The following is a 27,789-nucleotide window of genomic DNA, read 5'->3' as shown; positions in this document are numbered from 1 at the left end:
TCCTGAGGTGAAGGTCATCTTTCAAGTACGCCATAACAAAGTGATTGTAGGCCCTGAACTACTTTGGTCACAATAGAGAGGTATTGACAGTATGCCACACTATGATTTCTGGTCTTTACTTTTTTTTTTTGATCCATTACGGAAGTTCAGAATTTTAGAATGAAAATACATGAAGTTATAGTCAGCTCTAGCTGGTTGTTTTTAAAAAACAGATGGCTTTAAAAGAGATGATGAAATCTATTCTTTAAAAGTCATTTTTAAAGTCAGGCATGTGATTCCGCTGTATATATATTTATGTATATACCTTAACTCCTTATTTTTCAGATTCAGCAAAGAATGGGATATTTCACACTGCTAGATTTTCCAAATAACTCTCCTTAATCCATTTATGTACTACATTCTAAACTTTTTCATTTTTATTTTCTGAGTACTTTGGATAGAAGTCCTTTCAAAAAGTATTTTGTGTTTCTCAGCCTTCTTATAGACTCTTCAGAGTATAATTCACATACATGACCTGGAGTAGTCATTGTGAATGAGAGTTTTATACTGTATTATAATTTGGTGACAGCATCTGAAATGATTTACTGGTGGGGTTATTAATGGTACCATTTTAAGGTATCATATATTTCTTTGTAGTATTTTTTCTTTCATTTACTGATAACATTTAATTGGTTAGTTCTTACTGTTGTCAATATGTACAATAACATGGATTTTGGAGTCAAGCAACCTAGCTGGAAAACCACATTTTCAACTATGTGTGAAGACTTGAACAGGTAACATAGTTTCCTCATCAATAAAATGGGGAGAATAATACCAGCCTCAAGGAATTGTTGGAAGTCTTTTTTTTTTTTTTTTTTCCGTCGGTACGCGGGTCTCTCACTGTTGTGCCCTCTCCCGTTGTGGAGCACAGGCTCCAGACACGCAGGCTCAGCGGCCATGGCTCACGGGCCCAGCCACTCCGCAGCATGTGGGATCTTCCCAGACCGGGGCGTGAACTCGTGTCCCCTGCATCGGCAGGCGGACTCTCAACCACTGCGCCACCCGGGAAGCCCAGTTGGGAGTCTTAAATGGAAAAAATGCCTGTAAATCCCTTAGCAGAGAGCCTGCTCACAGTAGGTGTACCATATATAAAATCTCCATTTTCTTGATAGACCTGTAATTATATAGTAGGTTCCCTGAGGTGCTAAAATTTTGCTTTGAATATACTTGTACTGTGAAACACAGAGTTCATGTTAATACGTTTTTACTCAGCTCTGTCCACTTGGGCCCTTTGCTAATTGCATTTTCTAATTTATGGAGGTAGGGGAAAACAGCTTTTTACATCTAAATTAAGAATCAATGGGCAGGGCTTCCCTGGTGGCGCAGTGGTTGGGAGTCCGGCTGCCAATGCAGGGGACACGGGTTCGAGCCCTGGTCCAGGAAGATCGCGGAGCAGCTGGGCCCACGCGCCACAGCTGCTGCTCCGGCATTCTAGAGCCGGCGAGCCGTAGCTGCTGAAGCCTGCACGCCTAGAGCCCGTGCTCTGCAGCAAGAGAAGCCACCACCATGAGAAGGCTGTGCATCGCAACGAAGAGTAGGCCCCTCTCGCCACAACTAGAGAAAGCCCGCGCCCAGTGACAAAGACGCAACGCAGCCAATAATTAATTAATTAATTTTTAAAAAAATCAACGGGCAATAGATGGACATGTTAGAAAAGAATCCTTGAAGCATTTGCTTTGGTGGAGGAATTTCTTACATCACTTGGCTTTTTAAAAGTTTATTGTGGATCCTCAGGCATGTTTCAAATGTCTGCTAGATAAAACAAGCATCATTGGAAGGCGTATAATCTACCCACAATGAGAAGGTACAACTCTGTAGCTAGCTTCGACTCGCCCTGGCCAAATAAGGACTTAATTGTTGGTGATATAATTAGCAATTTAGGTGATGACACAATGTCCTTGCTGAGTCAATGAGTGTGCCCCAGGACATAGCTGCCCCCTGTGTTGCAGCATGTTGCTGGACACCATGCATGAAGGAGTATGTCCTGCCCTGCCTCCACCCCATTCCTCTCCCTTCAGTACACACTATATTCAACGAAATGCCAAAATGCTACAACCCACATTCAGTCTGTGTTCGTAATGCATCCTCTTCTGTTCCCTACATATGGCAGTCAGAAACAATTACATAATGAGACATATTATCAGGGTATAACTGTCAAAAATGAAGAGCCTAAGCTATGAATAAATATTATCCATTTATTAGCTGTTCTGCTCCTGTGTTCTCAAATCTATACTGCACCCCTGACTTTCAGATTTTACGTTCATACCCCTGATTCCCTGTGTAACACTAATGGAGCACTTACAATGTTCAGGAAAGAATATACAAAGTCATAAGGCAAATTAAACTCTAAAGTAGAGTTTCTTATCATTTTTGAGTTATAGTCCTCTTTGCCAGTCTGGTGAAATCTACTGACTCTCAGAGTAATGTTTTTAAATTCCCAAAATTAGGCAGGATTACAAAGGAAATCAATTATATTGAAATGTTGTTAAGATTTTGATTTAGTAATGTATGTGCTTCTTTTAAAAATATTTTTATTGGAGTATAGTTGATTTACAGTGGTATACAGCAAAGTGAATCAGTTATACATATACATATATCCACTCTTTTTTAGATTATTTTCCCATATTAATAAATTACCTTTAGAAATCTAGGAGGGGCTCAATAATTATTAAGGTGTCAGTAAAGATTACTATAAATAGAATTTTGAAATATTGCAACAACTGTAATGTGATATGGAAATATCTATGATATCTGTCAGTGACAAAGTCAGAGATATTTCTACTATGACTATGGTTTCTTGCCTAAATTTATAATTGAAAGAAGTGCTTAATTTCAATTGCATGTTAGTGAAAAAGTTACATTCTTCTGCATTCAGAGTCACTGACCCGTGTTAAGAATCTTGCTCTACTGTATGCCAGTTTTGCTTATTTCATTAAGTTTCTTCCCTCTGAACTACCTCTTCTAGCCTCTCTATTTTAAATATAAAAATACCAAATTTGGCAGATTCTCTTGCCTCTGTTGTACCCCTGGAGCAATTTGGAAAGATATGCTAACTCTTTCAGAAATGTACTATTTTTCCCCTTCAGAAGTGTATCTCATATCATTAATTGATCAAAAGCACTATCTTCCTTGGAATAGACACACTTGCCAATATCAGGAGGTCAGGCTTTCTCAGTGCTCAGCGGATGACTCCCCCAGGGGGAGCTCTCACCTGCATCTCCTGGCCCAGATGCAACTTCTGCCTTCCTACCTATGATTCTACTTTCACACGCAAGAAAGCCAACCAGATGCAATGACTGAGCTTAACGCTGAATGTTATGCTGCTCTAGTTTCTTTTGTAACCGAATTATTTAGAAACTTTGGTATTACATGATCGATAACAAACTGATTATAAGAAACCTCACAGTACATGAGTGTGGTGAGATGCCATGGTTGAGAGCAGCTCTTTTACTCACCAATACACACACTGAGGAATGAGTGCTCGGACATTATGTCTTTCAGGCCACTGTGATGCCATTAGGATTTATAGTGGCAGTACTAAAGTGAAAAAGTCAGTGGCCCAAAATAGTTAATGTTTTCTTAAGCAGAGTTTGGCACTTTCTCTCTAAAGGTCCAAATAATAAATATTGCAGGTTTTCTGGGCCATGTGATTTCTGCGGCAGCCACTGTCTTCCGCCATTGTAGTGTGGAAGCAGATATAGGCAAAACCTAAACGAACGAGTGGCTGTGTCCCAATAAAAACTAATTTGTGAATGGTGACACTTGAATTTAATGTATCTTCAGATGTCACAATATGACGTTTAAATTTTTTTTCCATTTGTAAACATATAAAAACCATTCTTAACTTGCAAACCATGCAGAAACAGGCAGTGGGCTGGATTCAGTTTATGGGCTGTAGTTCACTACTCCTACTTTTAAGTATGAAAGCAATAGCCAGGTAGCAGACCAATTAAGGAGGTGAATCTGGTTGGTTATGACATCCCAAAGGACCTGCACTTAAAGTAAATTTTAGCTAGAATGTGACGTGAGGAAGTCTTTGATGTTTCTAGATGATACCACATGTAGAAACAGAATTCAAAATTATATAGAAATTATCTTTGTCTGAAGTCAGTCAGGACCCTGACCTCAAAGACAGTATGTAAGAGGCAGCAATTGTACACAGACGTTGCAGGCTTCTGTATAAAAAAATGTCAAAGTGTTTATGGGAGCAAATTTATGCAGCACAAATAAGAATTTCTTTTTTTTGTGAACACTTAATTAGAAGGAATATGGTATTTATTTACTTTGAGCAAAGCTAGTAAGTAGACGACCATTTCTCTGCAGTTCTTTGTGTTAGCAAGAACATGAAAGTTTGAAAGCCTAGGTCTTCTAAATCTGTAAGAAATGTCTTCATTACCAATTATTAATGGTAGAATTTATTTTCATGGCTTTTTTGCCGGGAGAAAAACAAAGACAAATTAAAAGAAAGAAAAAAATCAGAAGGAGGGTGGTAGACAGTAGCAATATGGTGTGGGTGTAGACAATCCCTGTGATTCATGGAGAAGTTAGGGCTTATACAGATTAACTCTCTTGTGAGAAAGTATTTCATTTCTTGTAGAATAGTTTCCATCAACCAGATCCTTACAAAGAAATCAGCATTACATTTCACCTATTTAAGAATCAAGCAGTGGAAAATACGTAATACTAAATACAAACTTCACTTTTGTGGTGGTTGTTGTTTTATAAATATCACCAGACACACATCTGGGGTTTTAGTGCTTGCCACAGTGCAGTTTGCTGGTTGACATGTATCTAAAAAATGCGTATATTAACACCCAGGCTATAGAGCCAAGCACATTTTAGTGCCGGCTACAGCTGAAAGAATATGTTTCCATTCCTTGTCCATCTGTTCTTGGCAACATAAATTTAAACTAGAAACACAGAATAAGTTTTATGAGAAATAAGTCTAAATAGGGTTTAGAACAGCAAGGTGAATGTTCTCGGTTATTAGGACTTGTTAACATTTGATCTCATAGCTGGATGATGGTGTCCACGTGAAGAAATCTCATGCTGCAGCTAGAGCTTAAAGTTTAAAAAATAATAGTTTTTTAAAAATCAGTTCTCTTCAAAAAAAAAAAAAAAAAAAACAGTGGATTGGTTACACTTTTTGTTTTCAGGGCCTATATAAAATTTGCCAAAGATCATGGGCCTAGCAAACTTTGAGATTTCAAAGTGCTGTTCACCACACATTTGAACAACGCTGAAAATATATGGTTTATTTCTCTGAACTTCGTTCTAAAATGGATTCATTAGTGGGGAATGAGGGCTTTCTGTACAAAATGGAGTACATACAACACACACATGCTGGTTTTTCTTCAAGTCCACCCTCAGCTACGACTAGCTATTGCATGGTTATCTGTATAATCATCATGCCCTACTCTATGCCACTCTATACCAGCCCTTCCAGCTTTGGTTGCTACTAAAACAATATTAAACAATTTATTGACATTTGAAAGTACATGGGATTACATGAAAATATCAGTATAGAAAAGGACCATATGTGCACCTAGAATTTTACCTTCAAATCAAGGGTTCAGGCATTCTGAGACAAATAAGTAAGCGTAGGGGCTGTGTGCTGAGACTGCGCTCTGTCGGCTTTTACTGACGTGTGAGTACTTCCTCTGCTTTCCCGATGAGTGAAAATCTTCAAGTTGAAAAGGGACTTTGGAGCTCACACAGAGCACTCTTCACTCCCTAAATAAGAAATATTTCTATAAGTTTTAAAAGTATCTCTCTTTGGTATGGCTCATTTATCAAATACAGCATTGTGGTTATGCCTCAGAGTGATTGGATTCAAATTTTGGCTCTGTCACTTCCTATGTATGTTAATATGAATAAATTAACTTCTCTAATTTTTAGCTTCTCTATCTGTAAATTCTAATAATCATATTTGTCTTAAACTGGTTTTGCGGGGGGAGCAAGTAAGGTGATATACAGAGAGTGACTAGTCCAGTGACAGGCACTTAGGAAACAGTTGACAAGCAATATGAAATACTATTAGCCTCTTTTTACTGTCCTCTGGTTAAAAAAAAAAAAAAAAAAAAAAATGATTGTATTGTACTAATTATCTAACCTACTCCCAAGTAGAATTTGGTAGCACATTCCTTATCATAAAAAAAAAAAATTTCTTTTTTCAAATTCAAGAAAAACTTGACATCCTGCTCAAGTTTACCTATGACTTTGGACAATTCACTCAATGATTTAGGGCCTCAAGTCTTATCTTTAAATTGAGAAACTTTAATTCCGTGATCTCTAAGGTCTTTTTTTTTTGAGTAATTTAACAAAATCATGTTTGACAGCATATCCTCATACTTTATTTATAGTATTGAAATGTGTATTTGCTGCCAAATGTCTGATGTGGGATGTAAAGTGTTCCATATATACATGTGGAATAACGTTAAGTTTGTTGATGTTAAAAACTACTGGTATATTTTTTGGCATTATCTGGCTCAGAATCCATTCTTCCCATTTTGTTTTAGAATAAGCTGACAGCACATCTTTTCCCACAGCACCTCAGGGTCTGGTTAAACTGAGAGTTTCAAAAGTAGGCCATCTTTTCATTACTTTTAGTAGAGTATCCAAGACAGAGAAGCTTTCTTTGTCAAGTAGCTTTCATTTTTCATTTCCATAACATCTAATGACATGAAATTGTGCACATATGCATATACACTGTAATTTACAAGGTTTCTGTTTTCTTTCAGATCTGAGCGATCACCTCCTAGAGGTGGTTGGCTTGGAAGGAGCCATGGAGATGGGGCAAATATACACAGGACTGAAAAGTGCTGGGCGGCGGCTGGCTCAGTGCTCCTCTGTGGTCATCAGGTAGCTCTTTCTCTATAATTGAGAAAGGAGGTTGACATGGCATAACTACAAATTAATTAAAGCCATACAAGACTCTGATAACCATGTTTGTTTTATCTGTGCCTCAAGTTATCAGTGATTAGTGCTGATATATTTCAAAATAATGAAAATGACAGTATTTACAAAGTTTTGGTTCACTATTACTTACCATGTCCATTGGAATTTGATTCTTTTTTGTTGAGTCCGTGGATACAATTGTAACATACAGATTCTACCCCCTCTAATCTGGCTCACACTCAGTTTAATTTACTGAAACATCAAAGTATCTACTGGGCAAATTACCCAATGAAAACACTGTTGATGCACCATTAACTTACATTCTTTCATGGACTAAAGTCTACCATTGCTTCTATAAATTAAATAATGGATTGTTATAAAGTAAAATTTTATATGTGTATTACATTTAAATCTTTAAAAAAAACATTTTTTCAAAATTTTACCTGTAGAGAAAAGGGCTGTTTTTACCCTAATGTGAAACCACAGATTATAGCACAGATATAATTGGTGTTATATATATGAAAGTGTTGATACTGGAAAATCTGAGATGTCAAACACTTTTTCTCCATATTTACTATGTGGGTTTGCATGAAAACAAGGGAGGCTCTTTTGGCTGTAGGAATTCTGATTGTGGCATTAAACATAAACCCTACATTTGTCTATTGGCATCCAGAATTTTTGTTTATATCCACAGTTACCAGGAAACTCTTAACATTCCTGTAACTAAGATACCTTTCAAGGTATTCATTAATAGTCAAGAGTTGAAGTTCCAGGACTTCCTTGGTGGTCCAGTGGTTAAGACTCCCGAGCTTCCAATGCAGGGGGTACGGGTTTGATCCCTGGTTGGGGAACTAAGATCCCATATGCCACTTGGTGTGGCAAAAAAAAAAAAAAATGTTGAAGTTCCTTTCAAAGAGATAAATTGAGAGCAGAGCCCAGCTATTATCATATTTGCATTCCCTGGTCTCATAATTTTTTATGGGACATATCTGTTGTATCAAGTATTTCCATGTAAAACTTAAAATGAAATATTTTTCCCCAGGACTAGCAAGTCTCTGCCAATGCAGATCGATGGGGAACCATGGATGCAGACCCCATGCACTGTGAGTACAGAGTAATTAAAATGCTATGTCACTTTCACTTTTGCTTCCCAGATACTATATATTCCCATAACTAACTAATCACATACTCCTATAAGTAAATAATCACAATACCTAAGCTTTGGACCTATCGTTTTTTTTGGACGTACCGTTTTTTTTTTCCTTTATTTATGTGACAGAGCCAGTGCATTCAGGTTTTAGGCATTATATGCCCTTGGCAATTATTAGCATTTGAATGTGTGTGTTAGTGAAAGTATAACCTTTGGATACCGTAGATCAATTATAAACTCTGGAACTGAGCAAAATTGATAAAGTTTCTCTTAACCTTTCTTGTACTTATTTCAGAATGCCTTATAAGAAAAATATTTATGGATCTTCAAACATAATTCTCCCTGAATTTATTACCTATCTGTTCTTTTGCCTCCATTTGGGGATTTGAGGTCTTCCTTCTCTATAGAAAAACTACCATTGTAGTTGTTCTCTGCATAATGAGATATTATTTAACTCAGACATTTAGATCTCCCTAAATTTCATTTGTATAGTGAACATTTTATTGCATTTCAGTAATATGCTAGGCACTTCTCTTGGCACTAAGAGTAGAAACCTGATCAATAATATACATCATGATCAATAATAAAGCATAGGAATAATAGAACATGGAATAGAATGTATTCAATAATATAATTGTCCTCAGGAACTTACATTCTGATAATAGGAGATTAAATAAATTAATAAATATAAACAAACAGATGCATAATAAATATAACTTTTGATTACTAGAGTTATGAAAAATGACAAAGAGGAACTGGGTGGAGTATGAAGAGTACTACTTTAGATAAGTGAGTCTGGGAGGCCTTTTTGAAAGAAGGGTCAAAAGCTCAGTATGTTAAATAGTAAGAAGGATGATGGAACGAAAGTTTTTAGAGGTAGGGTGAGAGTGTAAGAGGTAAAGTAGAAAAGATGGGCAGGGGACAGATCAAGTAGAAAAAATGATGGTAAAGAATTAGTTTATGATTCTAAGTGCCATGGGAAACTATTGAAAGATCTAAGCATCATCTGATTTACATGTTTAAAGTTCACCTTAGCTGCTATGTGGAGAATGGATTGTACTGAGTAGCAGCTGGGAGACAGGGTTTATTTGAGCCACATTGTGGAGGTGAAACGGAGAATTTGTTAATGAGTTCCCTTTGTGATGAGGGATTGGAATGAGCGAAAGGGATGAATGAAGGGTAGCTGTTATCTGTGAACGAGGGTACCATTTACTCTGTGGTTAAAACTGCGGGCGGGGGGCGGGGGAGTGTTTAGGGAGTGACAAGGTTCTATTTTTTTTTTTTTTTTTAGAGGTAGGTAGGTCTTAATCTTAGATTAATACAATCCTTGTGCTAAGTGCTGGTGTTAACATGGTTACAGGTGAGTGGTGTTGGGGTTTTTTTGAGAAATAATGGACATACAACATTATATTAGTATTCATTAAATATTCACACAAACTCTAAATAATGGATATCACCATTTTTCAGATGGAGAAAACTGAGTCATTAGAAGGTCAGATAACTTAGTCAAGGTCAGGTATGTAGCACATAATGGAACTCAAACCCAGGACTCTGATTACAGTCCGTTCTCTTAACCACTAGTTAGCTACCAATTTCAAAGAGCACAGCTTAGCATATAACATGGGAGTCTTAATTTTTACCTTTCTGTTGGTTTTACTCTGAAGCATTTGGCTCAGTCTTTGTGTACAGCACATAAATATGACTGGTATATTCCTTTAGCTAATTGAACCCTAAGTTTGTGAAATCTATTAATTCTGTAATAATAATGTAAGACAAACTTGTCAAAAAAATCTTTCAAAAATGGCTACTTCCTATGCCTACTGCTATCTCTGTACTTGGTTCCAAATATCCTTTAAAAGAATTCCTGTTCCTCCTTTTACTAGCATGTATATATTTACATCTTGTTTTTCCTTCACTCTCCCAATGACACTTCTGAGCTCACGTTTACACTCACATGGATATTAAAGGTCTTGTTTTTGTTGTTTCCAGTGGTGGGGATGATGTGCTGATGGTAAAGATTAGGATGGTGGTGCTAGAGGTAACATCACGGTGGAGATGGTGGAAAAAGTGGTGAAACTTATGGTGACGGTAGTTCTGATGATGCTGGTAGTAGTGGTGATGGTGGTGATGGTGGTCATGATGAACTGGTAGAGTTGCTGTCCGTAATGGTAGTCACAGTGGTGGTGGTGATTGTGGTCGTGATGCAGGATGGTAGTAGCAGTGGTAGTAGCAGTATTCTTGTCTTAATGAAAGGTCACTTTTCTTCAGCCTGGGTCACAAAAGAATAAATGAAAGACAGTGAAATAGAACACCTTCCATGAGTACTTTGCATTCCTTTGGACTCTTCTCAGGGAGAAGGGAAATTTAGTCCCTGTGCCATGTGTTAAATCAAGAAGGATTCATGGCAATAAAAATATCTAACATTTATTAAGCTTTTAGTTTGTGCCACATAGTTTGAGACACTTGACCTGTATTGACAGATTTAATTCTCACAGAAATCCTATAATAAGCTTCATTTTGTGGATAAAGCAACTGGGGCAGACAAAGGTTAAATAGTTTGCCTCATTCCACCCAGATAGTAAGTGGTAGAGTAGAACTTGAAACACAGGTAGCCTGGCTCCACTGTCTGCACTCTTCATGGCTACTCCCCACCCTGGATCTCCACCTGAGAAGGCCCCAGGCCATCCCTGTGACCCTCCACTCCAGAGTACGACCTTTGATAAATCACTTACTGCCGCTCCATAGCTTTAAAAAGTCTGTATCTGTTAAAACGTAATTAGTGCATTATAATACTTGTAGCTTATTTCACACAACCTCTTCTAATGACTCTTTTGTTAACTTTTCTCTCGGCGAGTAACAGGATATTCATTTCACCTATTAATTATCATGATCTAAGCAATTGTTAAGTTAATAATTTTTATATAACGACTATTTAGTTTTCTCTCCGCGTAAACTCTCTTATTCATTTAAAACATTTATTGCAGTCAACACAGTGGACCAAGAACTGTACTAGACTATGGCTCATTATTGTTATTTCACATTCTGGCATACTCTTCTTTTCCTAGAACCACATGGAGATCTGAACTTTAAATTTCACTTTAACTAAAGAGAATATTTAATATTCATAGCATTGGTATGGATGAACTTAAGAGTGTTCTTTGCTTCAACTGAATAACACGTTTCTCTTACAGAACATAAAAATGGTAGAATGTTAAAATTCTTCGCTGAATTTAAATATCCATAAGCTGATACTCAGTTTATGAAGAAATTGCTCTAGATATAATTTTAGAGCACAGCAGAAGTTCTGCTTTTCTTTAAGTGGAATATATAAAATAGAAAACATGTGATAAATGGGTCTTGATTCTTACATCAGTTAATATTTTTTTAAGAATCAGTAATATAAATTCTGAAGATAGGTGTGTTGATGGTTGCACGACAGTGTGAATGTATTTATGCCATTGAACTTAAAAATGGTTAAAATGGTAAATTCTATGTTACATATATTTTATCACTATAAAAAAATAATTGAAAAAAAATTAAGGTAATATTTACTTACAAATTTCACTAATCCTAAATTCCAATTACTGGGAAAAACAAAAACCAAAAAGCTTAAAACTGTCTCTTCACATGTTGTAATTATTTTTATGACCTTTTAAATTATCTCACTATAAAGTAGTCAACAGAAACTTGTTAGATACTCCTTTGTTCACAGTTTTGTAATAGTCACTGAGTTAACGGAGAATGGATTTTAACCATTTAACAATTAGCAATGTTAATAAGCATAACAAACTAAAGACAAAATTAATTCTAGAAGACATTATATTGAAACAGTTCATGAAGAGCCTTTCTTTAGGGTGGACTCCAGAGCCTAACTATATTCCCCTTCCTATCTTCCTCTCCATTCCTTCATCCTGACCACTTCAAACATACTGACTCTGTTGTCCATATGTTCCCATTGTGGGGAGAATAAAATGAGCAGCTTAGGGAGGAGACATGGAAGAGCAGTAATATATGGGAGGTCATACGCTAGGTCAGATTTCATTTTGTACCTGCACACCCAGCCCTCCCACCCCAATTTATTCTTGAGTGATGGGTGTCTAGTAAGGTTTCATTAAGTGAGGAGTGACCATACTAAGCCTCAAATTCAGTGTGCCCAAAATGAACGCATCATGTACCTCCTTCCATCTCCTCCCCACCCACCATATAATGACTTTTTCTTACATTCCAAAATTCCTGCTCCTCCCTTTACCATATTGAGTTAGTGGAGCCCAGTGTTTCCTAAGCTAGAAGTCTGAGAGTCATCCTATACTTCTCTCCATACCCTAAAATTCACTAACTGTGCCCACTTGATAATATGGCATATTTCTGGACTCTTTTCTTTTAATCCGTACCACCAATTATCCTAGATTTGGCCCATTTCATTTCTCCTCACTCTCAGCGATAGCCACCTCAATCTTTCCCCATCTCCATTTTTTTTTTTTTCTATTTAGATCCATCCTTCACTTTTCTACCAAAATGATCACTATAAAATGCTCATCTCACCACGACACTGTTCCAATTAAAACATTTAATTACTTTCTATCTGATAAAATATAGTTTGAATCGGGCTTCCTGTTTCACTGCTATCATCGCTTACTTCTTTTTCATATTTTCATATACTTTCCTCTTGCCCAAATAAACCTTTCTCCTTTAGTTGAGTTACACAACTCATCTTTTGAGGCTCATTTCGTGCTGCCACTCCTCCATAAATTCTGTTTTGAATATCACCCCTCCCTTCACTCTATCCCGTCCCTGACCCCAACTAGTCTAAAAGCGTAGCCCCGGTGCTTCATAGCTTTATCAAAGAACTAACTATGTTAAATTGAAGTTATCGGCTTTTCTGACTAGCTTCTGGGTAGACATAAGCTTATTAAGGTCAGGCACTATGATTTTAGTCATCCCTGTACCTGCAGAGCATAGCACTGTGCCTCACACATCATTAGGCTGCCAACACCATGTGCATTTTGAATTTGTGAGTTTCTTAAATAATTCTTGGGGTAGTATAATAATTTTTAAAAGTGCTTTCTACTAAATCTTTCACTGAACATAATGTAGGTTGGCTAGCAATTCATTCACATATTTTTCATATATACATACATGTAAAAGTTATTTTGAGTTATCTTTATTCATTACATTCTCAAAGCAAAGAATTTTGAATGTATTGGAGAAGAAGTACTTTCTCAACCTTAAAAGATTTAATCTCTCTGTTTCCTGAAATAGGATGATTAAACTTTTGGGTCACTTCCCTCTGCATTATCAATTATGTATTCATTTTACACATTGTATAGGCTACATTCTGTTAATACACTGAAATATTAATACTCATGTACTAGTTATTACTTGTGTTACTTTTATGAAAAGTAATGCCAAACAGGTTGTAATGCAATATCACTCTGGGTGCTTTGTCTATGATTAAGTCAGAAAGGATTCCTGAAACTTTCTTCTGTGTGGTAGAGAATGGGAGGGAAGTCATGAACAGATCATAAGCTAAATGGTAAAATGATCGCAGGTAAAATATTAAAGTGATAGCTGAAGTCAAGGCAACTTCTGGAAGGAATTTACATGTTTTGGTCTCTCTTTGCCTGTTTTAAATACCTTCCTTGGTATAATACTTCTCAGGACTCTGACCCACTTGCCCAGTCTCAGCCTCTAGTATTAAATACCTTCAACACTCAACTCAGCCCTGAGCTGGTAATTAGCCAATCCCCACCAAGCCCGGTAGTCTTACTGCTTTAAGTGTGATCCCTAGTATTCTTGGGACAGATACTTGGTCATTTAGTGCCCTAAGAGCCACTGCCTCCACCAGCCCCCATTTCCACTGAGTGGACAATTCTATAAGATGCTGCTTTCTGCTTGCATGCCACTTTGCTTCCCTGGCTCTAGCTTCTAGTTCATTCAGACATCGGCTAGTTGCCTAGCCTTTGCTCGTACCCTCTCTTAGGACGGCTGGATCTTTTTCCCATGGCCCTAGACACTGCAGTTACTTGGAGTTTATCTTCATTTTGACACTCGTTTTTGCAAAGAGAATATTTTCAGCACAGCTTTAAAATGTAAGTTCTTTAAAAAGAGGAACAGTGTTTCAGGGCCTATTAAATTTTTACTTATGTGTTTGTTGTAATTATTTAAAATAATCATAATTTTAAAGTGGTTTTTTTTTTTTTTTTTTTTTTTTTTTTTTGTGGTACGAGGGCCTCTCACTGTTGTGGCCTCATACTGCTTAATTATGTACCTGAAATCTCCATCCCCTATTTTGTAGTTTAGAAATAGATACATTTTTCTGGCCTTCAAGCAGGCTCCCAGGAAATCTGTGGTTTCTTACAGCAGTTCTGTAGGACCCATGGTTTGCATTTCTTTCATTTAATCTTACCTACAGTTTATTATTTTGCCTGAATTAATTATCCTGTGCTGTTGGGATATATATATATTTTTATAAGTTATTTCAAAATCTTTCTGGAAAGTGATGTGATATAAATACATATATACTAAAAATAAAATAAAATCCTTTCCTTCAATGCCAAACTTAGCAACAATTTCCTTATGAAACCTTTTAACTCCCCATCTGTCTGAAATAACTGCCTGATCCTTTGTACTCCTGTGACTCTCTGTTAATATCTTCTTAATGCCATCCCAATGCATAGCTTTGTATTTCAGCAATGCATGTATGTGTCCAGCTCTTCTGACTTAATTGTAAACATTTTATGATTTCATCCTTAATTCCTCATCATACCTCACATAGTGTCTTTTACATAATATGGTTTTGGATGAGAAGTCCACATGTGAATCATTGCTCTGCAATATGTAATACATCATTTTTCTCAGGCTGCTTTCAGGAATGTTTCCCCTTGTCTTTACTTTTCAGTACTTTGATTTTGATGGGTGGGCATGGATTTCTTTAAGCTTATTCTGTTTTAGTTTCTCTGAACTTCATGAGTTCAGAGAAGGTTTATGTCTTTTGCCCAATTGGGAAGTTTTCAGCCATTATTTCTTCAAGTACTGATTTAAGCACCACAGTCTTTCTCCTTTCCTTCTAAACTCTGATGACATGTTTTAGATATTTCTGTAGTATCCCAATAGCTGAGTCTCAGTTAATTTTCTCTTTCCTCTTTGTTCTTTCTATTGCTCATATTGGATAATATCTATTCATCTATATTCAAGCTCACGGACTTTTTCCTCTCTTATCTCCATGCTGTTCTTGAGCCCATGTAGTTAACTTTTATTTTGGTTGTTGAGTTTTTCTGTTGTAAAATTTTCAGTTGGTTCCTTTTTTTTTTTTTTTTTTTTTCATATCCTCTATTTCTCAGCTGACAGTCTCTATCTTACCTTTCATTTCAAGAGTGTGTGCCATTACTTCTTGGAGCATGGTTATAGTTGCTGCTGTAAATTTCTTGTCTGGTAATTCCAACACTTTTATCATCTCAGAGGTTGCATCACTGGCTGTCTTTCCCCTTGGGAGTTTTTGAGATTTTCCTGGATCATCATATATTGAAAAATGTTGGATTGTATCCTAAAAATGATACAATAATGTTATTAGACTCTAGGTGTTGATTAATTCTTGTGGGGAATGTTGATTTGTTATTGTTGTTGCTATTTTAGCAGGTAACTGACCCAGTTAGGTTCAGGCCACATATCTGGATCTGCTGCCTGTGAGCTGTGGTTCTAATGTCAGTTCAATTTTCAAAGTTTTTGCAGTGTTATTTAGATTTATCCTACATGTACAAGATCCACAGGCTTATCTGGAACCTGGGTGGTGATCTATCCCCTAATTCAGTTCTCTACATTGTCAGTATGCTTCATAAGGTTGAATCTGTGCATACACTGCTCAGGGGTAAACTCAGGAGATCACATACAACTTTAAGAGATAGTCTTTTTGAGGCCCTCTCCACTCTAGGATCTCCCTGATGTTTTTTGACTCCCAGGGCTCCTCTTACTAGAAATAGAAGGCTTTCATTTCTCTGAACTGCCATGTACTTCATATAGTATCTGCTTCCAGGGCCCTGTGGTAAGGGGATGAAGAGAGGAAAAAAATCAGCAGGTATTTGCCCATGCTTTTGGGACTGTAGTTTCACTGACCAGAGAGAAGAGCTTTCCTTCAGTGGAGTTGTAGGCACCTGCCACTGCTATGGAATTGCCAGGGTACTGGGATGGGAGAGATTGGGTTGGCGGGAGGAGGGGGAGAAGTGACACAAGATACTTCTCTCACCCTCTCTGACCTCTCCCTGTATGTCCTTCTTTTCCTACTCCAGAAACACAGGGCTTTTCTTGGAGCTCTTCATCTGTACTTGGTGTACAGTTCCAGGTTTTGAGCTGCCTTTAATTCCAGACTGGGGAATATGAGCAGGGAGAAAAAACAGGAAGGTCATCACCGGCTCAGTGGCACTTCATGCTCTGGTTTCCTTCCCCAATTTACGTGCTGTCATTTGCTTTTCACCAGTCCTCAGTTAGCTGCTCCGTACATTCTGTGCAGGGTTTGTAGCTGCCTTCAGTGGGAGAGACAGGGTAGCGTGTGCTTACTTTTTCTTGACTAGAACTGAAAGCACCACCACTGTTCTTAGATTTTGTATATGGCCATTTTGAGATCTGCATGAATAGTCCCCATCAGATTGGTATATTATTAGCCGGAAGTACTTATCTGCCAACTTACAGATTTCACAGTACAGTCCGCATTTACATATATTTTACAGAAATTCTAAATAAGTCTGAGAAGTGCTCTAAACCTTGAATTATAAATCTTATCCATTTTGAGAAAACTTCATTAATTTTTTTCCCATTTTTGTGTCCTGCATTTAGGCAGTTGAGACTACATTTACCTTGTTATTTGAGTGAAAATAATTGACCAAAAAGGCAGAGATTCTGTACTCACCTATAAAGATAAAGTTAAGTTTTATGTATTTCTCTAGGCAGTAATAAGTGGATGACCACACGAGATGTTTTTTTAGATTACTTTGTCTGTAGGCAAACATTTTAAGAGTATTGCAAGTAAGTTATGTGATTATATGGGAGGCTTTTAGACCGTGGAGGTGAGGTTAGGTGAATGTTCAAGGTAATGAAGCAAAGAGTTATAAAACTGGACTGTTTCTAACTTGTTTTTCTACTCCCAAACCTGTCATCAGTTCATTAGGCTTATTTGCCTAAGGATAAAAAGTTGAGAGAGAAGAAAATACAAGGTCTCTGAAATTTTCTGTGATGCATAGTAGTGAGTGTAAAACAGGCAGCCAGGCAGTGAGACTTTCTCTGGCAGCTCTAACCGCAGCAAACCAAACATAGGGCACTTACAGTTGAGAAGCAAATTAAGCAATTTTAAGAAAGAGATTGTTTTAACAGCCCTTTCAACTCACTTGTAAAGCTGAATATCATGAAAATTCTTTCTGCTTGGGAATACCATTTGAATGAGAATTTCACGTGATATTATATTAGGAAGTACAAGGATATCAGACAGATTACTTGTTTCCATAGTTTATATGCTTACATCTCTCTTGATTACTAAAGATACAATAAATACTTTTAAAGTCAAATTGTGGCTAGAACAACATTTCCTGAAAAGAAGCTACTAAATCCTAAATATAAACAGAACAGTAAAAGATTTATGGGGAGAATAGGGCAAATTTGAGAAGTAGGAAAATAGCTAGAATTTACTTATCTTTATGGGTCTCCTTAACCTACTACCTGGATTAACTGATCACAGACCTGGGAACTGAAAACAGGTTAGAATTTACAAAGCCTTACCACTCTTTAATTATAGAATCTCAACCATTTTATTACAACTTCTGTATGTCAGCTTTTTATTTGAAACCCATTCTAGGTTTTAATATTTTAGAAGTTAGTTCGAGCAAGCTGGCATCCACAACTAAAATGGTCCACTTCTCTAGCCCATTATCAGCAATTCAAAGTAGTCTGAGGTTAAAAATATTTTTCACTCCTTGAAAACAGTGTTTTATGGGATTTCTATATGAAGGGGGGGAAAAAACTGCTTAGTAATAGTACTGTGCAAAATAACTAGATCCCAATGGGTAAAAAACAGAAATAAAGGCCAGAATCCTGTGTCTCATATTTGTTGTATCAGTGACCTCTGGACTTCAGAGAATTACTTAATCTTGGAACTATTTCCTTATTCCTAAAACCAGCTACCTACAAATCACAAAAGAGTATTGAAGGGTTGTTGAAAATTACTTTGCATCACATTTATCAACACTAAGGAAGTATTAATTATTTTGTGGTATATATTAAGTGTTGTTATATTTTATAATGCACCTGAATTTTCTTCTTTTTCATTGTTTAGGCTAACTTTCTTGTTATCCTGAATCATACAGGAAAAAAATAGTTAAACTCATGTTATTTTATGTTAGGATAATATTTGACATCTATTTGAGATTTAGCCAAAGTACTATAGAAAATGTAGCAGTGACTTTTACTGTTTTCCTATAATCACAGATAAACTCATACTGGAAAAAGATATCATTTCACCATAATATTTAACATCTTTAGTAATTATCTAAAAGGAAAATTATATTAAAACTCATACAGAATAGAATAGTGCATGAAACCTACAGGTTACCTAACTCTTGAATCTCCCAAGACCCTTGCGTTAAGTCTATTAAGTTTAAATAATATTAAATAATTGCTAATGTACCAGGTTGATTTCCTGGAAATTAGTCTCATTTTGAAAATTTTATAAGAATATTATTTTCTCATTAAACGTTACACAGCTATTGAAACATGACACTTGCTGCCTTTGCAGACACACCATATTTTTAACCCTCGATAGATATTTATTAATAAATTAATAAGAAACTCCTATTAAGTTGTTGCATTTTCAAAGTAAGTTATACCATTGAACTAGTAGTACTTGCTTAAGCCATTGAAATCAGAGAAAATTGGCACTCTTTTTTTTTTTTTAAGCTAAGAGGTGGATTTATTTAGAGAGATACAAATTCCACAGACAGAATGCGGTCTGTCTCAAAAGGCGAGAGCAGCCCTGAAATATGGGGTGGTTAGTTTTTATGGGCTGGGTAATTTCTTAGGCTAAAGGGTAGGAGGATTATTCCAACTATTTTGGGGAAGGGGTGGGGATTTGCAGGAACTGGGCACTGCCCACTTTTTGGCCTTTTATGGTTGGCCTCCAGAACTGTCATGGCGCCTGGGGATGATAGACACATCTTTTTAAAGAATCTTAAGCGGCTCTGATGGCTTACTTTAGAGGGGGAAATAAGCAGGCAAGGTAACATGTGTATTTTTAGTGATAAAAGAAAAAGAGTAACCCATAAATTATCAGTAGGAAAATTGTTAATAGGTAGGTTTAGACAGTAAATATTTTCTTGATATGCCTGGAAATTGCATTTTGCCTAATATTTAAATACAAAATAAGAATAAATCTTAAGAAAATACTGCCATTTGTTATTCCATGAGTCTAAATCTTGATATTTTGAGGAATAGAAAATTAACTAACAGTCTTATGTCATCTTGAGACATATTTGGATAATCAGATTGCCGTTCTGGTGGGTATTCTTTTTAAGGTGTGAGTGGTAGTGAGACTCCAAAAGCAGTTAAATAAAACATAAACTAAAAGTGTCCTGTTACCTAAGACTTCATTGGTAAATACTCTTACATAATTTAACAAGAATGTTAAGGTGTAAAGCACCAACCTCTTCATCTCAGACTGTTAAAAAAAAAAGGATTGGTTGTGACTAATTTCCAGTTAATTTGCAGTGGTTACAGGGAACAAAACAATTGTGCCTAGTAATTAAAATTTAAAATATTCCAAAGTGTCATCTTTAGGTGTCTTTGGAATATATAATTTCCATTTTGGTTCATTGCTGGATCTGTAACACCCCTGAGCTTGACAGCTCTATTAATTTAAAGACTCAGTAATACCTATTAGTACAAAACATGAAAAAAAATACCATTAATCATTTATTTTAATTTTGCAGCTCTGTCATTTTCTCAGTATGTTTTAAAATTATCATGACACCATAATGTGCACAAATCGACCTGGATGAAGGGGAAATGGATCACACTACTTAGGAGAGATACTGAAGTATGTTATTAGAGCTTAATTAATGCCAAACTGATTAGATTTGATTGCATTTTACACAAAAATATTTTAAAGAATTTTTTCTTACTATATTATATTTTAAAAGTTATCCCAAATAGGTTATGTTTACAATTATACTTACCTTTTTATAGCTCTTTTCTTTAATACATTCTATTTAAATATTATGAAATAAACCCATCTTGTTCTCTTATTTTTCATTGTGAAACCTGAAATAATCTACTCATTTTTAATTTAGAAAAGTTCATTTCACTTTAGCTCAAAGAAAATAGCATCTCTCGTAGATATGTTCTTTGATGGGAACTCCTAACCCAAAGTGGACACAATGTCCAAAGACATGAAAGGGCAAAAATTGAAATGAGAAATGTACTAAGTATATAATACCTTATGCATTTATACTGATGTAATCCAGGACTGCTAAACACACTAAAAGTGGTAAAATTATATGCACTTAACAGAATTATGTCATTAGCTTTCTAGAATACCAATAGTTATTTTATTTATATTTACATCTGGTTCAAAATTGAATATATTTCTCTAGAATACATAAAGGTAATAGTCTCTTAGTTGATGTGCATCATCGTACTAGTATGTAGATTTGATTTCTTTCCAGAGCAGTTAGAGGTCTCTCTTCTGGTGGCTACAAACTGTAGAATCATAAGGCCTGAGCCTGACTTTTCTCCCACAATCTGCCTTGTGGAAGACCTTATCTAGCTCTTCATTTCTTCTGATTTTGTGTATTATAATTAGAAAATATGGCTAACATATTCTAAGCTTTTCCTCAAAAGGCAACGTACTGTATTGTTGAAAGTTTTAAAGAGTAAGCCTTCTTATCCACTAACAGAGCACAGTGTTTCATAAAGATATCCCCAGGATGGGTTACCAATTTCAAACAAGAATTTGAATGAAAAGGCTTAACAAAAATACACTAAATAGAATTTAATAATTTATTGTTTTTATTTCCTTGAATAGTCAGAACACAGTTGCACATGTCTTATTTGAGAAGACTTTTAAAAAATGAGAGGAGTTTTAACATTACAGATACACCTCGGAGATATTGCAGGTTTAGTTCCAGACCACTACAATAAAGCAAATATTGCAGTAAAACAAGTCACATGAATTTTTTGGGTTTCCCAGTGCCTATAAGTTATGTTTATAGTATACTGTAGTCTATTAAGTGTACAATTGCATTGTTTCTAAAATAGAATGTGCAAACCTAAATTTAAAAATACTTTCTTGTTAAAAAACACTAACTATCAATATTTTGTCAGTGAGTCATAATCTTTTTGCTGGAGGAGGGTCTTGCCTGGATGTTGATGGCTGCTGACTGATCAGGGTGGTGGTTGCTGAAGGTTGTGGTGGTTTTGGCAATTTCTTAAAATAAGACAGCGATGAAGTTTGCTGCATCGATGGACTCTTCCTTTCACAGTCAGTTTATCTGTAGCATCAATACTGTTTGATAGCATTATACCTACAGGAGAACTTGTTTCAAAACTGGGGTCAATCCTCTCAAACCCTGCCACTGCTTTATCAACTAAATTTATGTTAATATTTTAAGCGCTTTGTTGTCATTTCAACAGTCTTCACAGAATCTTCACCAGGAGTAGATGCCATCTCAAGAAACCATTTTCTTTGCTCATCCTTAAGAAGCAACTCCTCATCTCTGAAAGCTTTATCATGAGATTGTAGCAATTCAGTAACATCTTCAGGCTCCATTTCTAATTCTAGTTCTTCTAGTTCTCTTGCTATTTTCACCACATCTATAGTTACTCCCTCCACTGAAGTCTCGAACCCCTCAAAGTCATATATGAAGGCTGGATCAACTTCTTCCAAACTCCTATCAATGTTGATATTTTGACCTCTTCCCATCAATCAGGTATGTTCTTAATGGCATCTAGAATGGTAAATCCTTCCCAGAAGGTTTTCAGTTTACTTTGCCCAGATCAATCAGAGGAACCATTATCTATGGCAGCTATAACCTTACAAAATGTGTTTCTTAATAATAACACTTGAAGGTCAAAATTACTTCTCGATCTATGGACTGCAGAATGGATGTTGTGTTCACAGGCATGAAAACAACAGTAATCTCATTGTACATCTCCATCAGAGCCCTTGGATGACCAGGTACATTGTCGATGAGCAGTAATATTTTGAAAGGAACCTTATTTTCTGAGCATTAGGTCTCAACACTGGGCTTAAACTATTCAGCAAACCATGTTATAAACAGATGTGCTGTCATCCAGGCTTTGTTGTTCCATTTAGAGAACACAAGCAATGTAGATTTAGCATAATTTTTAAGGGGCCTAACATTTTCAGAATGGTAAATGAGCACTGGCTTCAACTTAAAGTCACCAGCTGCGTTAGCCCCTAACAAGAGACAGTCAGCCTGTCCTTTGAAACTTTGAAGCCAGGCGTTCACTTCTCCTCTACAGCTATAAAAGCCCCAGATGGCATCTTCCAGTGTAAGGCTGTTTTGTCTACATTGAAAATTTGTTGTTTAGTATTGCTACCTTCATTAACTATCTTAGGTAGATCTTCTGGATAATTTGCTGCAGCTTCTATATCAGCATTTGCTGCTTCACCTTGTACTTTTTTGTAATGGAGGTGGCTTCTTGCCCTAAACCTCATGAACCAGTCTCTGCTAGCTTCAAACTTTTCTCCTGCAGCTTCCTCACCTCTCTCAGCCTCCATAGAAATGAGGAGAGTTAGGGCCTTGCTCTGGATCAGGCTTTGGCTTAAGGGAATGTTGTTTCTGATTGTCTTCTGTCAGACCGCTAAAACTTTCTCCATCTCAACAATAAGGCTGTTTTGCTTTCTTATCATTCATGTGTTAACTGGAGTAACACTTTTGATTTCCTTCAAGAACTTTTTCCGCTGCATTCACAACTTGGCTGTCTTGCACAAGAGGCCTAGCTTTTCGCTTGTCTCAGCTTTTGACATGCCTTCCTCATTAAGCTTAATCATTTCTAGCTTTTGATTTAAAGTGAAAGATATGTGACTCTTCCTTTCATTTGAACATTTAGAGGCCATTGTAGGGTCATTAACTGGCCAAATTTCAATATTGTTGTGTCTTAGGGGATAGGGAAGCCCAAGGAGTGGGAGAGAGATGGGGGAATGGCCAGTCGTTGGAACAGTTAAAACACACAAAATTTATCTATTAAGTTTGCCATCTTATATGGGCACAGTTCATGTTGCCCCGAAACAATTACAACAGTAACATCAGAGGTAACTGAGCACAGATCACAACAAATAGAATAATAATGAAAAAGCTTGAAACATTGTGACAATTGCCAACATGTGACACAGATACATGAAGTGAATGAACACTGTTGGAAAAATGGGGTGCACAGGCTTGCTTGATAGAGGGTTGCCATAAGCTTTCAATTTGTAGAGAGAGAGAAAAAAAAAAAAAAGCAGTATCTGCAAAGCACAATAAAGTGAAATGCAATAAAAGGAGGTATGCCTATACATTGCCTTATCCTTGTCACAATTTCCTGGGGTAAAGCAAACAGATATTTACTATTAAATGTGATTTTGAAATCAGTAAATAAAAATTAAGAAAAGAGTACAGCTATATAATCCAGGTCCGGCATATCAGTGATTGATTTCTTCATTGCTTCAGCAAATTCTTACTGAATTTCTTCTGTATAAACGTGCTGAATTTTGTCCTAGAGTGTTATAATGGAGAGAAAACAAAACAAAGACATGATCTCTGAACTCTTTTCCGGTATTCATTACTCAAAGAATCACACAAATATAAAGATTCAAGAAAGATGTAAGGTCCGTGAATGAAAGGTTCATGGTACTGTGAACTGTGACACTATGGAACTATGGTAATAAGAGAGGGTACAGTAGAGAGATTTGACCTTGTCAGAGGAGATCCAAGAAGACTTTCAAAGAAACTCAAAACAGACCTGAGAACTACGGGATGAGAAACATATGACTAGGCATAACAGAGGGAAGAGTGTTCGATGCAGAGGGAACAACATGGGTGAGAGGGAGCATGATGTTTACGAGGATTTGAAAGATGACCTGATGGCTGTGGAACAGAAGGAAAGGAGGTGTGGGGTAAGGCAAGTGATTCCATGGGAATCTGAGCTGCAGGACCTTCAATCACACAGGAAGAACTTTTAACTTTAAGAGTCAGGTGGAACTAAAGAGAGTTTAAGCAGGAGGTGACGTGATCAGATTTGCATGGTGATAAGATCATTGTAGGTGGGGAATAGATTGGAAGGGAAGACAACCAGTTAGGAGATTTCTGCAATTGTTCAGGCCTTAGAATGGTGGTGATAGAAAGACCAAAAAAAAAAGTCAAGAGATACAGAAAATATTTGAGGGATAAAATTGATCAGGCTTTGTAATAGATTGGTTAGAGGAGGTAAAAGGAAGATGCCAGGGATGATCCATATTTCTGGCTTGAACAACTGAATAAATGATGGAACAATTATCTGAAATAGGTAAATTTGGAAAGTAATCAGGCTATGTCCTCTCTACTCCAATTTAATTCAACTAATTATGCTCCCTAATCAATATAGTAGGCACATTATTAGGAATATCAATTATCATTGCATTATGGGATTGCAATGTTTTATGAGTAACATGCCAACCTGTTGACTAGATTACCATGAAATAGTTTAACGTTGATGAGAAAGTCTTTCGGTCAATGCTGTGATGCTCCAAATAATGAAGGATATAGCTGAGAGTAGAAATTGGGTCGTTAAAGAAGTTTCTTCTCACAGTTTGTCAGTATGGATTTTTGGTCTCCCTTGGTTTAAAACACCCATACTTTCTGTGGGTTAATAAATGCCTGACATGGATTTTTTTCTAGTCTTTCCTTTGGTAGACCTGGAGCCTGGCATGTGACTGAAATCCTACCAGGTGCTTCTGGCCTCCTCAGAGAGAAGGCAGATGGCCATAAATGTCATCTCTCAGTGTCACCCAAGGAATCTCAAAAGCCTTGCTGTCTCAGATGGGAGAGAGGTTAGCAAAATGTGTTTTCCACTGGACTAAACATAATTATGTTTAAAATAATAGGTAACAGTTATTAAGCATATAAATGACAGGCATACCCTCTTTTGGTAGTTTTAGTGGTCTTTTTAAGTAGGCGTATCATTATCCTCATTTAGTAAATAGAGACTGAGGCTCAAAAATGTTAGATCCTTTGGCCAGTGGCCAAGCTGGCACTCAAACCCTTGTCTCATGTCCTGAATCCATAATCTTAACCCCAATGCTATGTGAAAAAAACCATGTAAAAAAGGATATATGAAATATTATGAAGAAGTAGAATCACAAGTTGTGAATATTTTGCTAATATTCTCTGGTTATAGTCAAAGAGAATGTTTTGTATTGTTTTGGTCTTTGTTAAAGTTTTTGTTTCTTTTTTCCCATGTAACAAAATATTTGGAGAGAGCCTAGGAAAAGAAAAATAGTTACTGTGTTAAAGTTGTGGGTATAATTTTTCTGTAAAGACATGAAAATTATAAAAACATTTTTAAAAATGTCATTGACCTTCCTTGGTAACCAACTTACAACCATAAAATAAAAGGAGAACCAAATTTATATCTTAAAAGAGATTTCAAATCCAGGTATGAATATTTCCTATGTAATGTGGCCAAATAGCCCATCACTTTCAGGAGAAAGGTTCTCTTTTCTCATTACCATACCTATTTAAAATTCCTGTGAATTTAATCAGCAAGTAAACCTCTCAAACCCATTTGTTAGAGATTTTATTGTAAATCTTCACAATGATTTCTTTGAATCCGATGTTAGATCAAAGACTTTGACATTAAACTTGGAAATTACTATCATTCCAGAAAATAATGGCTGGAATCATAAAGAAGCTGGCAAAGGGATTTTAGAAAATTGTTATGTTTCATTGCTTTTCTTTTTGGCAGTTATGGACCTGAAAATTTTAGCGTGCTCTTTATTCCTGCTGTCATATGGCTCAGCTACATGCATGAATTCAAAATGGTTTCCATTATTGGAAAGAGACAGTCTTACTCCAGAATCAAGCTAGGTAACTTTTAATGTTCCAGGTAATTGCTAAATTAAGCTTTCCCTACATGTATTTTATGGCATTTATTTTGCTCTGAAAACCCCATTTATTTTTAAGGTAGCTGAATAAATCCAGTGATAATAAACTCTTAAAGAGGTGAATCAGGGAAAGAAAATTTTGGCTAGTTACGGGGAGAATATTTAAAAAGGAAAATACTACCTGCTGATGTACTTTCTAAGAAATACAGTATTATTAAGCCCAACCTGGTGCAAAGCAATAAAGAGATTAAACATTTAAGCCAAATTTGATCAGTTGATATGTTACCAAAATTGGGAAAGCTAGTATATGTTCTACTTCAGAATTTTCACAGAAGGAATTCTGAATGATGGCACTCAGTATATCAAAGACATGCCATTTGAAACTATTTTCACTTTTATTCATCTTTTAGCTATTGACCAGTTAAGTCATAATTTTAAATTAAAATTGCTTTCTTCCACCTTATGCCTCATAATTCTAGATGCAATTTTCAGTATTTGACTGTAATTGCATCAGGGGTCAGCAGGTAGTGGTTTTGGGGCCAGATCTGCACAGCTACCTGTTTTTGCATAGTCAAAGACTTAAGAATATATTTTTGCATTTTTAAATGGTTGAAGAAAATCAAAAGAATGATAATAGTTCATAATGTTAAAATTACATGAAATTCAAATTTTAGTTTCCATACATAAAGTTTTACTGGGACACAGTCACATCCATTTATTTACATTTAGTCTGTGGATACTTTTGTGCTACAGTGGCAGAGACCTCATAGACCACAAAGCCTAAAATATTTACCATATAGACCTTTACAGAAAATGCTTGCCAACCCCTAAACTGCATAAACATCCCATAGTATGTAACTCTCAAATATGATTTCTAGATTTAGAATTAATATAAACAGTTTAGTAGCTTACATCACTTATATGCAAACGATTGTGACAAATGGAGGCATGCCTAGCCTAGATACATGTAATTTGAACGTCCCACGCTCATTAATAGAAGAAGAATAGGGCTCTCTGAAGATTGACTGGAAATGTTTGTATGACGGTACTTCTTTCCTTTCTTTTTTCCTCCTACCTCCCTGGCTACTTGTCCGCATTTTCTTTCATAGTATCTCACTCCTCCTTCACTATTATATGACCATGTTCCCCTGTTATGCAGTCTAATGTCTGATATTCACATTTGTCCTTCAGTAATCTCTTTTCAATGGATGATGTTATTTATAGGATTGTTACACCCAAATCTGTCTCGAGACCTGTTCTCCCTTCTGAACACCAGACTTTCATATCCCAAAGACACTAAGCAGCTCCTTTAGAATGTCACACTCAACAGAGTTCACTAACTTCCTGGTTCTCACTCCTGCCAAAAATACATCTCTTTCTATAAAAAACCACCACCGCACACACATAGCAAACAAAGCTAAAAGCATGAAAGTCATACTAGAATCTTTCTCTTTTCCAATACTCCACACATCCATCATGTCCTGCGTATTGTACCTCCTTGCCATCTCTCAAATCTGCCCTGTATTCTATCCCCATTGCCACTGCTGCAAGTAAAATCCATTTTACTTCTTTCTAGATTATTTTA

The 27,789-nt window shown here is 36.3% G+C and overlaps 1 protein-coding gene across 11 annotated transcripts in view; it reads left to right on the top strand.

The window, feature by feature from the left end:
* Window positions 1-27,789, top strand: part of DGKB (diacylglycerol kinase beta) — a 796,780-nt gene that overhangs the window by 749,969 nt on the left and 19,022 nt on the right. For 10 of the 11 annotated variants that reach the window (XM_067042589.1, XM_067042590.1, XM_067042594.1 and 7 more), the window contains 2 exons: window positions 6,780-6,900; window positions 7,979-8,039. In XM_067042589.1, coding sequence (XP_066898690.1) covers window positions 6,780-6,900; window positions 7,979-8,039 — 182 coding nt within the window. Of the gene's footprint in view, window positions 1-6,779; window positions 6,901-7,978; window positions 8,055-27,789 lie in introns of those variants that run through there. The other variant, XM_067042595.1, reaches the window with a different exon arrangement.

The sequence above is a fragment of the Kogia breviceps genome, chromosome 9 (assembly GCF_026419965.1).
Source record: "Kogia breviceps isolate mKogBre1 chromosome 9, mKogBre1 haplotype 1, whole genome shotgun sequence".
Lineage (NCBI taxonomy): Eukaryota > Metazoa > Chordata > Mammalia > Artiodactyla > Physeteridae > Kogia > Kogia breviceps.
This window is presented reverse-complemented; position numbering and strand designations above follow the sequence as displayed.